The sequence below is a fragment of the Cicer arietinum genome, chromosome 4, assembly GCF_000331145.2.
Source record: "Cicer arietinum cultivar CDC Frontier isolate Library 1 chromosome 4, Cicar.CDCFrontier_v2.0, whole genome shotgun sequence".
NCBI lineage: Eukaryota > Viridiplantae > Streptophyta > Magnoliopsida > Fabales > Fabaceae > Cicer > Cicer arietinum.
The window spans coordinates 54362-71133 of record NC_021163.2 but is presented as its reverse complement, the minus strand read 5'-3'; the positions used below and the strand labels follow the sequence as shown (position 1 = coordinate 71133).

Sequence of the window (16772 nt, the reverse complement as noted above, 5' to 3'; positions counted from 1 at the left end):
AATTTGACATTGTTATTAATCTGTTACATTATTACTCTGTTGTTTAATTTTTATTTTTGTTATATGTGATGTGATGCTAAATTGTAAGGGTTTTGTTTTTTTAGGCGATTTAGAGAAGGAGGGGTAGAATGGGAAATGAGGAATTTCAGCAAACAGGAGCACAATTTTCTGCGGATCAGTTTACAATTTTTTCTGATCCTTATTCATTTTCTGCTTCTGGTTCAAATTCTGCTTCACGTGCTTTTAAGAATTCTCCAAAATCCGTAGGCATTAAACTGAGAACACCTTATGGTAGCAAAGTACCGAAAATTCTCTTCGACATATCGAATCTTCCTGAACAAGAAGGCGCATCGTCGGAGCTTCTTACTCCACAGAAGAAGCTTTTGAATTCTATTGATTCAATTGAGAAAGCTGTTACACAAGAGCTGATGAAAATGAAAAGAACACCGAGTGCGAAGAAAGCCGAAAGAGACGCCATGACATGAATGAAAATCTGGTATCAACACCTCTTCTTCCCTCCCATTCTCTCGATCAACATTTTCATTTTCATTACACACTTACACTACACATCCTCTTCTTCAAAAGTTACAGCATTTTTTACATTTCCAACAACCTTCATTTTCCTTCTGTTTATTCATCGCTAACTAAATACCCCAGCCAACAACTTCATACTTAATCACATTCTCAATTTCTCAGCACCAAAAAACCAACACCAATTGCCACACACACACAAAAACACAGGACAATCCTTAAAAAATGTCTCCTCAAACACCAACAACACCAAACAAATTCTATTTCTACTATGGTCACCGCAAACCCTCCCAAAACCGTCCAACCGTACGCGGTGGCCTTTTCTCCAATCGTCAAACTCTCACTCCTCCCAAATCTAAAACCACGTCCCGCCCTTTCGAAATCCAAAAGTGGGACCCACACTTCCTCTCCCAACAAAACCCCTCACCACCGCCATCACCATCCTCGGAAGCATCATTCTCTCCCTCCCTCCGCCTCTCCCCGATAGCTCGATTCATCGTTGACGCTTTCCGCAAAAACAGTTACAAGTGGGGCCCATCGGTTATAACTGAACTCAATAAACTCCGTAGGGTTCCTCCCAACCTTGTTGCTGAGGTGCTTAAAGTCCAAACTAACCCTACTCTCGCTTTCAAGTTTTTTCACTGGGTAGAAAACCAGAAAGGTTATCATCATAATTTCGCTTCATTTAATGCATTTGCTTATTGTCTTAACCGTGCAAATCATTTCCACGCCGCGGATCAGCTCCCTGAGCTGATGGACGCTCAGGGAAAGCCTCCGTCGGAGAAGCAATTCGAAATTTTAATTCGAATGCATTCTGACGCAGGAAGAGGTCTTAGGGCTTATCATGTTTATGATAAGATGAGGAATAAGTTTGGTGTGAAACCTAGGGTTTTTTTGTATAATAGGATTATGGATGCTTTGGTTAAGACTAGGCATTTGGATTTGGCGTTGTCGGTTTATAATGATTTTAGGGAGGATGGATTGGTTGAAGAGAGTGTTACTTTTATGGTTTTGGTAAAGGGATTGTGTAAAGCTGGGAGGATTGGTGAGATGTTGGAGGTTTTGGGGAGGATGAGGGAGAAATTGTATAAGCCGGATGTTTTCGCATATACCGCGTTGGTTCGGATTATGGTTGCAGAGGGGAATTTGGATGGTTGTTTGAGGGTTTGGGAAGAAATGAAGAGAGACGGAGTTGTGCCGGATGTCATGGCATATGATACTATCATTGGTGGTTTGGCTAAAGAGGGAAGAGTTAAGGAGGGTTATGAGTTGTTTAAGGAGATGAAGAGTAAGGGTCATTTGATAGATAGAGCGATATATGGATCATTGATTGAGTCGTTTGTGGTGGGGAATAAGGTTGGTTTGGCTTTTGATTTGTTGAAGGATTTGGTGAACTCAGGATACCGAGCCGATTTGGGGATTTATAATAACCTTATTAAAGGTTTGTGCAACTTGAATAAGGTTGAGAAGGCTTATAAGCTTTTCCAAGTCACTATTCAGGAGGGTCTTGAACCGGACTTCTTATCTGTAAAACCGTTATTGTTGGCCTATGCCGAAGCGAAACGTATGGAAGAATTTTTTAAGTTGCTAAAAAAGATGGAGAAATTGGGATTTCCAGTCATTGAAGATCTGTCCAAATTTTTCTCCCATTTGGTTGAGAAGAAAGGACCAGTAATGTCACTAGAGGTATTTACACACTTGAAAGAAAAAGGTTATGTTAGTGTTGAAATATACAATGTTCTTATGGATTCTCTTCGATTGAGTGGTGAAGTGAAGAAAGCATTATCACTCTTCGATGAAATAAAGGGCTCAGACATGAAGCCTGATTCGTCAACATATAACATAGCAATTCTATGCCTTGTTGCTCGCGGTGAAATTCAGGAGGCTTGTGTATGTCATAATAAGATCATTGAGATGTCTTGCATTCCTTCTGTGGCTGTTTATCATCGCCTTGCTAAAGGTCTTTGCGAAATAGGAGAGATTGACGAAGCCATGATGCTTGTTAGAGATTGCTTAGGCAATGCTACTAGTGGACCTATGGAGTTTAAGTATTGTCTTACCCTTATTCACATATGCAAATTTAATGATGCAGAAAAGGTGATTGATGTATTGAATGAGATGATGCAACAAGGTTTCCCTTTATGCAATGTTGTATGTTCTGCAATCATCTCTGGCATGTGCAAGCATGGAACAATTGAAGAGGCCAGAAAGGTTTTCTCAAATTTGAGAGACCGCAAATTGTTGACAGAATCTGATACTATTGTGTACGACGAATTACTAATTGATCACATGAAGAAAAAGACAGCGGACTTGGTAATATCAGGATTGAAGTTCTTTGGTCTAGAGTCTAAACTAAAGTTAAAGGGTTGTAAGCTGTTGCCAAGTTGAAAACTGTTATGGTGGAGACTAATTATTTCCTTCTTTTTGGTCATTTATAACGATTCTGCCACCTCTTTTCCTATTAAGGGTGTGTTTGAAAGATTTTATTTGGGCTATCTTATGACATAAGTGCTTATGAAATTACTTGAAAGAGCCTATACAAATAGCTTACGAGTTATAAGTATGAGTTTAAACTCACAAGCTCTTTGATTATTGAATCGGCTTAATCATAAATGCATACTTGATAAACATTTATTGAATAAATGTTTAATTGATTTGTTTGTCCAAATGCACAATCAACAATTTCAGAAGATCTTGTACTATTTTACTACTGTTTTCCAGCATTTATTCTTTTACTCTTTTGACTCTGTCCAAACTCCATTAGGAATTTTCTTTGGAGACTAGTCAGGACATTCTCCAGCCAGCGGCAACTTGAGGAAAAAAGGTCTGATGATTGATGTTACCTGCCCTGTATGTAATTCCAATCCTGAGTCGGATGACCACTTGTTTATGCAGACTATAGCTGACAAACAGGTTGATAGAGTTTTCAATTTCGACAAGGTAAACTTACTTAACTTATACTTCTATTTTTTGGGCTATCTTACTATGATCATTTACAAGTTATAATATATTGTAATATTTTACTAACATGTGTTTTTTAATCTGTTTGATAAGGTTTTTGGACCTAAAGCACAACAGAGATCGATATACGACCAAGCCATTTCCCCAATTGTCAATGAAGTTCTTGATGGTTTCAATTGCACTGTCTTTGCTTATGGACAAACTGGGACTGGTAAAACTTATACAATGGAGGGTGGAATGAGAAATAAGGTATGCATTTTGTCATTCAACCTGCGTTTCAGTCCACTGGTTATATTATGTTATATCACCGATGTTTTCTGATCGTGGAAATTGTGTTAAATGATGTGATTTATATACAGAGTGGTGATTTAACTGCTGAGGCTGGTGTCATCCCAAGAGCAGTTCGTCAAATTTTTGATATTTTGGAACCACAAAATGCTGACTATAGCATGAAAGTCACATTCCTTGAGCTTTATAATAAAGAAATAACTGATCTATTGTCCCCAGAAGACAATTCTACCAGGCCTACAGAAGAAAAAATAAAGAAACCTGTAGCCCTTATGGAAGATGGAAAAGGTAGTGTGGTGGTGAGAGGCCTTGAAGAAGAATGAGTATACAGTGTAAATGAAATTTATACTCTGTTGGAACGAGGGGCATCTAAGAGGCGCACTTCAGAGACATTGCTTAACAAGAGAAGCAGGTAGATAGGTTTCCTTTTATTTTTGTCGTTGGAATTCATGTTAGTAGAAGCAATGTTTTACTTGATGAACATATTTTGGTGCAGCCGTTCGCATTCAGTGTTTACCATTACTGTCTATGTGAAAGAAACTGTTATTGGTGATGATGAGTTGATTAAGTGTGGCAAACTTAATCTTGTTGATTTGGCTGGACCAGAAAATATACTGTGTTCTGGAGCACGTGAGGTAAAAGCAAAATTTCTGATTTAGTCTACTCTGGCAATTCATTGTGCCAAGTAATTTGTCATTTGGCTAGAAAAATATAGTGGTGTAACCAAATAGCAAATCAGATATAGCATTTATTCATGTTATAATGCATCGAAATGATAATTTGGGTGCATTTGAAAAATCAGCTTAAGTATTCTAATAAGTAAGAAGCATCATTAAACGCTTACGCCCAATTTTAATTCACTTTTTGCTAATATGAACTTTTCAACTACAGTTATTCACCTGATTCTCTTTATTTGTCTCAACTATGTCTGGATTAAAAGGTTCTGTTTGATCGTGCTTTAAGTTTGCAACAATATGATTACAGGGCCGTGCTAGAGAAGCGGGAGAGGTAAACAAGAGCTTACTCACTCTGGGACGTGTGATAAATGCCCTTGTGGAACATTCTGCGCATGTACCTTACAGGTCCATATTAACATAGTTTTCAATTACTATTAATTACTATAATATTATAAAGACATGTACCTTAATGTACATGCCACTTGGTTGTCCGTTATTTCAGAGATAGTAAGCTTACAAGGATTTTGCGAGACTCCTTAGGAGGGAAAACTAAAACATGCATAATTGCTACTATTAGTCCATCTGCTTATTGCTTGGAAGAAACACTAAGTACCCTAGACTATGCTAGTAGAGCAAAAAACATAAAGAATAAGCCTGAGGTCAGTTACCACTGCGATTGCCCCCTTAAAAATGTTATAAAAGTAGTTTTTGCTTTGTGCTAATAAAAGCTAATATTTTTCTAATAGGCAAACCAAAAAGTTTCAAAGGCCGTTTTGTTGAAGGACTTGTACATGGAGATTGAGAGAATGAAAGAAGGTACATTCACCATTATTTAAGTTTTGGAACATAGATAAGATCATTGTATCATATCTTTGTTCATGTGAATATTGAATGCAGATGTTCGAGCAGCAAGGGAAAAGAATGGTGTATATATTTCTCATGAAAGATTTGCCAAGGAAGAAGCTGAAAAGAAGGTCCTCTATTTTTTTAAGTAACTGCATATCCACATGCATAACAATCTATTATACTATTAGGAATTTTCTAAGGATCATTGCATATCATCTGAAGAAAAAAAACCCTCCACTTGAATACTTTTCAATTAATTATCATTTCTCAATTGATTTGTTTTCTTTTCTTGATGGGAATGTTTATAATGTAGTCTCACACTGAAAGTCCCAGGTTTATAATGCATGTTCTATCTTTCTTGGTACTTACTTCAATTTCCCTAGCTTAATTTACTTTATTTCAACCCTTCATGCAGGAAAGGAATGAGAAGATAGAGCAATTAGAGAATGACTTTAACCTTAGTCAGAAAGTATTCCCAGAGTCTTTGGCTGACATTTCTTCCTATTTGTATGGGAACTTCATTGTAATTTATTTCTTCCCATTTATTTTGCAGCAAGTGGACAGATTTCGTGAGCTATATTTAACAGAGCAAGAACAGAAACTGGATTTGGAAAACGAGCTGAAGGATTGCAAGGTGCATATAATTGATCTATTTTTCTCCATAATGTGTTGTTTAAATAAGTATCTTATCAAATTAAATTACTCTTTAGGTGAATTTGGAAAAAACCAGCAACGACTTGCATGATCTTCAAGAGAATTACAGGCTAATTGTTTCAAAGCTGAAGGAGAAGGAGTGCACCATTTCCAAGCTAATGAAATCAGGTAAATCAATTGATGATATATGCTACCAAGATTTCTGCTGTTTTTGTTCAATTCACATATTATTTGCTTGATTGTGCTTGTAAACAGAAAATGCCTTGATTGAGCGTGCAAAGGAAATGTGTAGTGATCTTCAGAATGCATCAGATGATATTAATTTACTGTCCTCAAAGTTGGGTAGGATTATTTTACTCTCTCATTTTGTGACAATAAGTTTTTTGTCCTGATTTGTGGCCATTATAAGAAAATATGCTTCATTGAACATATCTCATCATGTGTTATTTGCTTTAGAAATTGGATATGTTTCTGAGAAAAACTATTAATAAAAACATCAGTTTTGGTTTCTAGATATTATTTCATTATTTCAACAGGACATCTTAAAAGTCATTTCTTCGTGCAGATCACAAAGAACAGTTGGAAGCAGAAAACCAAAAATTGATCTTGAATTTTGCATCTCTCTTAAATGGGAGCTTAAAAGATTTGCATACGACCATTATAGGATCTATTTCCGAACACGATGTTGCTTCAATAATCATTGAGTACTGCAATAGTAACAAGCTATTTGACCCTGAGAAAAAGCGAAAGGTCATATGTGATGAAAAGTTAAGGACTTTACTACAGAGGAAGTCAGTGAACAAAAACAACATCCAAAACCTTCCGACATCGCATTTTGTTGAGAATCTTGAGGAAACAGATGATATCATCTGTGGTTCAGAAGAAAGGGATTATAATGAGCCGATAAAATTTTCGAGGTCGAGAAATTTGAACCCAACTACAAAATCTTTTCAGAACCTAGTTTCTTAAGAGCTTCCAAGCGGTTTTGCAGCTATAATTAGTTCAAACCTAAAGCTTGTCGACTTGAAGAGGAGCTTAATTGAGGAGCTTTTAAAGAAGCCAGAAGCTTTTGATGGCAAAGTCTTGGGAAGTTTTGTGAGAACCAAATCTGACCCCAATGACTATTTGCAGAAGAACTCCCATCTGCTCTTACCAGTAATAGGTAATGTTGGTCGTGGCTAGAATTTTTTACGAGAAGTATAGTAGATAATTTTGCTAGCTTCAGGTATTTAAGTACTCTACTGATACTGTCATATTGTCATTTTCTTGATCTTATTTCTAAAATGCTGTCTTAAGTTCTATACAAGCATCAATTCTCTTAATGGAGAGCATCACACTTTTGTTGTTGCAGGTTTTAGCAAGATATGCTTGTTTCACCTAGTCAGCATTGTGGTATAGAGGAAAAAAATGAAATATAAAGAACAGTAGATATTGCACATAACTAAGTCATACATTGTATCCAAAACGTTAATTGGTAGATTTTTTTTTTTGCACATTACTAAGTCATACATTATATCCACTACACATTTGAAAAAGAAAAATGAGGAATAAAATTGAAAGGTGTAAGTACAATGTTTTATCTTGCCATATACATTGCTGCAGAAGGAAGTTAACACGAGTGATGTTCTTTTACTAGCTATCATAGTTTTCTGATATACATACATTGATTTATTATCTGTATATATCACAGGAATAAACAGATCTTCAAAGAAAGAAGAAATCAACCAAGAAATTATGCTCCGGCTTCTTAATGTGCCAAAAGATGTACCTATCTGCAAAATTTCAGACGATGATTTTTCTGAGGTATTTGTACTGTGCTAATGCTAACATAATTTTCTGCTGCAATTTCCCCTGTTTTTGGAGACCTGGTTGTAAACGAAGTAGCAGTTTCCTAGTAAAAGTGGATAACTCATTTTCCAAACCATTTTTCTACAAGATGTTGAATATATTGTATTATTTCCTGCATCAGAGTATAGCTGGGTTTCTGATTGAAGGTGATTATCCGTAATTGTTTTCAAAGTTTGTTGATGTTATCTAATATGATTTGTGTATCCCTATTCTGTAAGAAAATTATGACAAGGTTCAGGATTCTGCTGCAAAGTCTACACTCACCCTAGTTGTTCGTGTATAACTCATGGATTCTTAATTTATAAGTATTTTCTGCAGGAAGAATGTCAAGATTGTATCAGAGAATGAGAAATGGTCTGCTCAAACAGCCAACTATAGTAAGTTTGTTGTGTGTGAGTGATTTAGTATGTTTCAATAAAAAAAATTATGCTTCGTGATCTGATCAATTATGAATAAGGTCCCTGTAAATCTTTTCAGATTTTAATAGTAGGAATTGTTATTATGCGGTGCAATATTATGCTGGCTGTACAAGAAAATATCTGTAAAAGAAAGGGCAAATGAAGTTCAATAATATAGTAGTAATAACTAATAAAAGTAATACATCTGAAGAAGCTTTTTTGCAGTACATGTACATCAGGTATTCGATAGATTAAGTTTGAGACTTAAGCTAGAGAATATTTATATTTGTAGCTATCTACTAGTCTACTATTAAACTGATTTCTTCAAAATCTAGCCTTAAACTGACGCTGTTCACTTGTTTCAACGTTTTTTTTGCCTGTAATGCAACAGATCTTTGCCATACCACGTGCTTGATAATATCTCATATTCATTATTTTGTTTGGTAAAGTGAATTGTAAAGTTAGTAACCCTACACATGTTTTGAATCTTCAGCGTTGCAGTCAAAGTCTAATTTCTTCCATTGTCTTTGTAGAAATCATAGAAAGCTATGTCGGCACATGGTTATTAGGGCCTGTTTTTTCACTTCCTGAGTTGATGTCCAATGTAACATTCAATGATGTATAATGTCCTGTGATTGAAGCTAATATATGTCAATGGCATAGAGAAGAGGTCAGTGAACTGGTGGGAAGTGAGAAATTGAGGGGTCACATGGGATATCATGTAAATCACAGGGGAGGGGAAATATTACCAGCAGCTTCTCGAGAAACAGAAGCATGTTATAGATTAAATGTCACATAATTAAGGCGTGTTTTGGCTTTAGTTTTGGGTTAGAACCTATAATGTTTTTCAGTCATTTTAGACGACGCTGATTTTATGGGCTTTCCCGTGTGTGAGCAATGTGTTCCTTATGAGTAAGAATTTGATATGTTAAACAATATTTGATTGGATTTTTAGAAAAATGTGACCAAATGATAACCACCTCTGTGTTTCGCAGCTGGAGCTTGAGCAGAAAGCCAAAACTTTGCATGAAGATATAATAAAGCATGTATGTAGCTTATACATATTATTCTGTTGTGTAGTAGAATCCTTTTTTTTTTTTTTTGCTATTGTAAAGATATATGTCAAAATATATAATTCAAAGTACAATTTCATATAGTCTAGCATGTAAACATGGGTTATGCATCATGAAATTCAACTAGGGAAAAAGATCACTTACTATTTTCCAGCATTAAAAAAACTTACTATACATGCATAGAATTTACATTCACAAAATTGTGAAATTTACTTAAACATATGCCAGGAGGCGCTAAATCTATACATTGTACTGAAATATTTGAAATCTTCCCTTATGTTATTCCTTCAATCATTTATGCTCAATAATTCATTTGTCTAATGGATTATTAATATGTTAATAACTGCTCTAACATAAATATTATCGAGCATAAAAGAAACTCGATGTATCATATTTTGTTACTGATATTTGTCTTTCTCTTCTGCTTTATACGGCAGTGGATCTCAAGGGAATTAGCATTGTTACGAAATCACATTGATCTGGCCAATGAAAAAGGATGGAGAAGAGAATATCCTTTCATGATGTTTTTGTTGATGCTACCTCAGGTTAGAAGCTAAAAGCCTAAATATTGAGAATTGTTAATTTCTTCCCTAATTTAATGCTGACAGTTTGTGCCTTAACCATGTGTCCATACACTTGCTCAGTACATGGACCGCAAACTGAAGCTTGAGTCTCCATCAGAACAATCACGTTTATTAAGTGAAATTCCAAAAGTAATTCCTGAAATGGTTTATACCAATATGTCACCAAAAGATTCCTCAAGCAAAGGTAAGCTTGATCAAAATGATTTGCCAGAATTAGCCACTGGAGATACTTGTAACTCCAAACATGGTGGTTTTGATCAATGTATGGATAAGAGAACAGATGTTATAGGTCTGTCAGGCTTTCTTATCTATACTCCCTCTGTTTTCCTATATATCTATTGGGTGCTTATAAGTTATAACTACTTCAGTTTTTAAAACATTCTGTATATAAGGTCCTTGATAGTGCATCTGTTATTATCTTCACATTCTGTTCATGCTATTATTTGTCATTTCATTGAGATCCTCTCTACAGTGACGGCTCAGGAGCCCAATACAATTGTTAGTGTTAATAGCTCAATAGTGCAGCAGTTGAGTCATAACTCCAAGATATGGAAGGTATATATCAGGAAAGGGAAGAGAGAGACACATGAAAGAGACTTACGGGTAGAGACGGTTATGCTTAGTAGAAATTGAGTGGAGCTCAAGAAGAATGGAATAGGGGAGGTGGTTTTGAAGAGGGCAGGAAGCATTTTGGTTCATGGGAATCGGCTTTAGGTCTAGGCCAGAATTTGGCATTTGTGCATTGCTTCTTTTAATGTTTTGCTTGTTTTCATTTTCTAACGATGTACTTTGACATCACAAATGTGAGTTCAATACAATATATCTCTGAAGTGTTATGTCCAAGAGGGTCAGTTTCACTTGAATTTATAATTTAATGCTGATATTTTATTTTTCGGTTCATATATTTGATTCACTATATCCTCCTTTGAGGTTCTTCACACAGGGAAAAATTCATGTGCTTCTAATTTAATTAATGTTTGTTGTACCAAATATGTATAAAATGTAGCTTCCAATATCCTGTGTTAATTTTCATGACTTAGGTCCAAAAACTCCAGTGAAAAATAACCATGATGGTACAACATATCCTACCTCTGTTGAACAATTGTTTGTCTATGGTGCTTCCCAAGATAAAGACACTTCTCAAAATGAGCTGATTCAATATACCTCAAAAAGGCGAGATGGTCACCTTTCAGTTGCTGATCATGTAAAGGCGACTGTCAACGATGTTGTTGTGGCTGATCCTGTTAAGGTGACCATCAATGATGTTGTTGAGGCTGATCCTGTTAAGGCGGTTGTCAGTTATGTTGTTGAGGCGACTGTCAATGATGTTACTGTCTTAAGTGACAGTGATGAAGAGGATGTGAATATTAAAAACACTCCAGCAGGACAAAAGGGTGTGGAGAATCCTGATGTTTCTTTTTGGAATTGTTCGGGTGTTTATTATGGTGAAACAAGAGGGCCTTTTTCGATGTCTGTACTCAAAAGCTGGAGTGATTCCGCCCCTTCTCCCTTAGAATTCAAGGTCTGGAAGACAGGTGAGAGTGAAAGGGAGGCAATACCTCTCAGGGATGCACTTAGGCTGTTTTTTCCCTGATGTTTAAGTAAATCAGAATGAAAGGAAATCATCTCTATTGAATACATCACCAGTGTTAATATAGAGTTATATACTTCTGTTTTCACTAAATAGGTGCCTGTTTGAACTTCTGCTAGTGAAAAAGTACTTCCAACATGTTTTTATTCTCTTGTTCTCCTTGTCATACAATGTCAGCACCAAATGACCGACATTTGCGATATTTGAATATCAAAATATAGACACTACGTTTCATCTCTTACTTAATTTTTATCTTCTGTAAGATACACATTTAAAATCCAAATGGGCGCCAAATCAAAATGAAGTTTTATTGTTGAGCTTCTAACTGTCCACATAATAGTAAATCCATGAATTTCACAAAATCCTAACGCATGATATAATTTATTTTTCTTTGTACCTTCCATCGTGCTTTTGACTAATTTAGTGTGAAGTTGTTCTCTTTTCTTGTAACCCAATTTTATAAAAGTAATTAGAGCATTTCAACCTTATTTGAATGTTCACCAATTCTTATTTTTTATTTTTATGATTGACTTGTTATCTTTGTTTATATCAAACAGAAAAATATTTCTTTCAAATTATGAATACCATTATTTTCAGTTCCTCGTTCTAATAAGTTTCCAATAATTTTATTTCTTTTTCATTTTTTGGTGACTACATAACTTACAAAGCTGACTATGCTTTACTAATGACAATCTAAATGAAAATTGACATATTTGTTGAGGATGAATTTGGTTTGTTGGAGCTGATTTGAGAATGAACAATGCATTAACAGGCAAACATAATTTTGAAATGTATAAAAAAAATAACATTAGTGCACATTTCTTTATACCTTTTTTTTTTGTCACATTTTAATATCAATGTCTACATTTTTAGGGGTTGGGAATGGGGTTTAAAGACCCTCCTCACCCAAGAAAAAGAGGAGCTACCATATGTAAATTCAAGTTCTAGGAAAACAAGTTCTCAACCCATGCCCATTTTAGTTCTAGAATGAGTATGACGTTGATGTTGACTTGTTGAGGAGTCTTACAGACACTACAAATACATTTTTAAGTACAGCATACAGTTGCACTTATCAAGATACCTAAATATCATATGTTCTGTGAAGGTTGAGTAATATGCCAAACTCAATTGTCATCAATATGCAAATATGCATTCAAAACTCATGAAGTAGATCTGAACAAGTTGCTCATGGTTGAGGTTACAGCAAGAAGTTGAATGCATAAAAACTATTTAATTGTTATAAGAGGGTATTAACCATTGCTGATTTGAGTTTGATTCACCACACATACATAATAATCATCGTATTATATGACAAGTTTTTCAGTGTAAAATAATATAGTTACATACTGATTCATCAAACCAGCAAGGAAGTGGCAAAATGGAGAACATATAGCACAATATCATCAGAGATCAGACATACTTCAAACAATATCAATATTGAATATTTCCCTGTTTCAAAGTGGCAAAACATCATATCATGCTATTCTATAAAACTATGGATTGCATTTTGCATAACAATTTTGGTTTTCAATACAGCAGGAAATTCTTCTATTGATTGCTGTTTACAGCATTTTCTTTCCTTAAAACTCGCAATTGTTCCTTCAATTCTTTGCTCTTTTCAAAGTTGGCCTTTCTCTTCACAGCTTTCTGTTGCAACACATAGATGATTTATACATAGGAAAATCAGATCAAAGCAAAAGACCTTCAAAATATAAAAGGAAAGGAAAATAAAAGAAAATCTGAAAATCTCACTTCTTCTCTGAAGCAGCGATCTAATTTTATTTTCAAATCTGTACATTCGCCAAAGAACTTTGCAATAGGATGTTCCACATGACACTTTTGAAACTGTTCAATAATCTGCATCAAAGCGCAACCTGAATTAAACTAGGCTATGATATATTATATACTTGTTCACATTTGCAGGACCATAGAACATAACTTTCAGTACCAAAGGAAAAAGATAAATTATCTAAACTTCTAAATTGATTAAATTCACAAATTTATTAAGTCCACTATGGACTTCCAAGGTAAGAGAACGAATGTTAATTGACAGGGTAACAAATAACCTTTGGTTAGTGGATTAAGTCCCATTTCATTGTTGCAATTTAAGGCTCCAATACAGCCAAAGTGTCTTTTGTTTATGACCAAATATACAACGACTAATAGCCTTTATTGGCATGGAAATATATCTTATTGTAGCACCGATACTTCGGATTGAAGGTGTGTTTGACATTCAACACATGTGAGATACACGTGCTGGTGTTCAACACAGAAATGAGACTCATAATATGTTGTTACATTCAATTACTTCTGTATACTTAAATTATTATAGGTGTCTACATGTCAAATATAGTGCATTAGTGCTTCATAGTTCATAAGCAACAAGCACTTTAGTAGTACAGCATACAATATTAAGAATAACAATAAGAACACTGATAATTTTACTAGCAAATAATTAAACATTTTTTTTGAAAGAAGGTGATGAAACAAACTCACTTCAGCGCACATAGGGTGTTTGTGCAATGTTAGAGGAGGATGCATCTTCTCACAACCAAATCAATCAGCAAAACCTTCACCTACAATTCAACTACCAAACTATTTAGTTTCCTTCATAGCACAACAAACTGCTAGAAACAACTAAATTGTAATTGACCTAGAGGGAAATTAATTCAGAAGAACAAAACTTTGAAATTTACGATAGCCAAATATTAGAATAGAGGAATAAAAGAAAAGCGAATCGGGCAGTAACATCCAATGAAAAAAGGAAAATAAAACTCATAATTTGAAATCTAGTATGGAATATAATATAAACTCACGAGATGTAAAATTGCGACGAAAGGGTCAAATTCAGTGGCGAAACTTGACAAAAAAGTTTGGGGTGGCCGACATAAAAATATAATATATAAATAATATTATATACCAAAAAATTAAATTGTAATAAACACAAAGTGAAACCGTTTTGGATGAACCTCGTTGCCAGATAAATATATTCTTCTAAATTTATTTGATAAGGACCAAATTTTAGATAAACTCTTCGTATTGCATCCAATTTATTTGGTGTATATTGTCAAATTTGAGGGCGCTTTCTGGGGTCACGTTCTAAACAATTCTCAAAGTCATCTTCGAAAACTCTAGGAACCTTGGAAAGATGATTATCATTTTCTTCAACTCTTGGATCCTCAGAGATAGTTTCAGATGTAGAAGTTATAATTTTTTCATCTCTTTCAGTCTCACAAATTTTTCTCTTGAAAAAAGAATCAATTCTTTTACTCTTTTTCATTCTCACAAACTTATCTAAATCAATCAATTTAGGAAACATAAAACATCTTATATGCAACAAAAAAACTAAACACTTTATGTGAACATAAAATCAAACACCTTATGTGCAACAAAAAAACTCAAACACTTTATATGGACATAAAATCAAACGCCTTATGTGCAATACAAAAGCTCTAAACAAAAATCAGCACTAATGTCTATTGAAACTCCAAATCAAAGCTCTAAACTCAACAGCAACAAAATAAGTTTTAAATTTCATGCTAACTGATACATAAGCAAAAAGTAGAATTCCACAAAAATATCAGGTACTGCCGTATAAGTTAAATTATTAGGATAGGTAAAACTCAACAAAATGGAGAACTCAAAACTAACACAGGAGCGACGAACTAAGAAAATTTGAAATCAAATCGAACTAACTAACAGCGACATTTGAACTAACAGAATTCCAAATCAAAACTAACTAACAAAAATCAGCACTAACAAAATAGAAATCCGAACCTTTTGAACAAAGCAGCAACGCGATCTGGAGATGCACGAACAGAGAAGCGATTCGTGATCTGGCAGAGGAGCATAGGAGCGATCTGGCAGAGGCGGCCGCGCGGTTCTTGTGATTCGTGAATTTGATTTTGGAAGAGGGAGAGAGAGGAAGGCTGTAACTTGTAGGCAAAAGGGAGAAAGAGAAGGCTGGAAGAGAGAAGAAGAAATAGAAAATTGAATTAAGTTTAGGTCTTCTTGTAATTCTTTTTGTTTTAATAAGGCATGTTAAACGTTTTACCTATAATTTTTTTTTTTGGAGGTGGCCGCAGCACTTTTTCTCTACAAAACTCCGCCCCTGGCTGCCGGTGAGAAGAAGGAAGCAAACTCAGCCCCTAAATTGTAATTATTTTGTTTTAGTTCTTGTTTAACCATGAATGAGGATATTACCAATTTAGTTATAGAAAATCGACAATTATTTTCGTCACTAAACTTTGGAAAAACGTCTTTGAGGTTTGTCTATTAATTAATTTGTTGTTATTATAATAGTTTTTTTTTATTTAAATTTTTTACTTCAATTTTTCAACTTCGTTAAATTTCTTGTTTAATTTGGAGTTTATATATATATATCTTTTTAAAAAAAATTTCCTAATTGTCTTACTTTAAAACTTATATTTTAATATTTGTTTTTAGTAAAATTATTAATTTAATTATTTAAAAAATAAAAATACTAATAATAAATTATAAATTAATTTTATATTTTAATTGTTATTATTATTATAATAATAAATAATTATTATAAATTATTTAATAAATTATAAATAATTAAAAATTTAAAATACTATTAATAAAATAAAATATATTAATAAATAATAATAATAATAGTAAATAAAATACATTAATAATAATAATAATAATAATAATAATTTTAATAATAATATGCCAAAACAAATAGCACGAAGTTGTTATAATAACGTGACAAAACTGTTGGATTTTGATCCTTTGATTCCTAATTTTGACATAATTCACAATTCAACAATGTTCATACACTACATGATAAATCTAATATTTGATTTGAGCAAGATTTCAGGAACAACAATCAAATCCTACACACTTGGAATAGGTTGCTTGGAACACAAGAAATCAACAAAAGTTGATTTTTGACTGAAGCAAATCGATTGGAAAATCGATTTCATAACAAGGGTGTAAGGATAAGTATATGTTTGTGATTGTATAATCGATTGGGAAATCGACTGACTAAATTAGAATTGAAAATTGAACAAGTCAGTGGCAACCTGATTTACAGGTTAATCGATTGACAAATCGATTGTACATATCACAAAATGAAAACTGATTGAAACTAATCGACTGGCAAATCGATTGGGAAGTCACAGGGCACTAGGAAATCGATTGGCAAATCGATTGCCTAAATAAAATTTCAAAAGGAACTTAAGCCTTGACTAACACAATCGATTGGACAATCTATTGTGAGAATTTCAATCAAGTTAAGTTTGGTTCCAATCGATTGGGAAATCGATTGAACTAAACACCAGGTAAGAACTTTTCAG

At 34.1% G+C, this 16772-nt stretch overlaps 2 protein-coding genes and 1 pseudogene across 3 annotated transcripts; 2 read left to right on the top strand and 1 right to left on the bottom strand.

The window, feature by feature from the left end:
- Window positions 1-358: 358 nt before the first annotated feature.
- Window positions 359-11692, top strand: LOC101492414 (kinesin-like protein KIN-5C; annotated as a pseudogene).
- LOC140918589 (pentatricopeptide repeat-containing protein At4g20740-like) lies at window positions 757-3123 on the top strand. Its single transcript, XM_073367929.1, has one exon. It carries the CDS (start codon window positions 757-759, stop codon window positions 2917-2919), a length of 2163 nt encoding a protein of 720 aa, XP_073224030.1. The 3' UTR covers window positions 2920-3123.
- A 1045-nt stretch (window positions 11693-12737) lies between the features above and the next one.
- On the bottom strand, window positions 12738-15664 carry LOC101491751 (uncharacterized). 2 transcript variants are annotated; one of them, XM_004494923.4, is made up of 5 exons: window positions 15506-15664; window positions 15229-15414; window positions 13948-14027; window positions 13204-13308; window positions 12738-13098 (listed from the first exon to the last, which is right to left on the bottom strand). In XM_004494923.4, exons 3-5 carry the CDS (start codon window positions 13990-13992, stop codon window positions 13000-13002), a joined length of 249 nt encoding a protein of 82 aa, XP_004494980.1. In that variant the 5' UTR covers window positions 13993-14027; window positions 15229-15414; window positions 15506-15664; the 3' UTR covers window positions 12738-12999. The 2 variants fall into 2 exon arrangements, with proteins under 2 accessions (XP_004494980.1, XP_073224031.1); XM_073367930.1 differs by having other exon boundaries at window positions 15229-15638.
- Between the last annotated feature and the right edge of the window lie 1108 nt (window positions 15665-16772).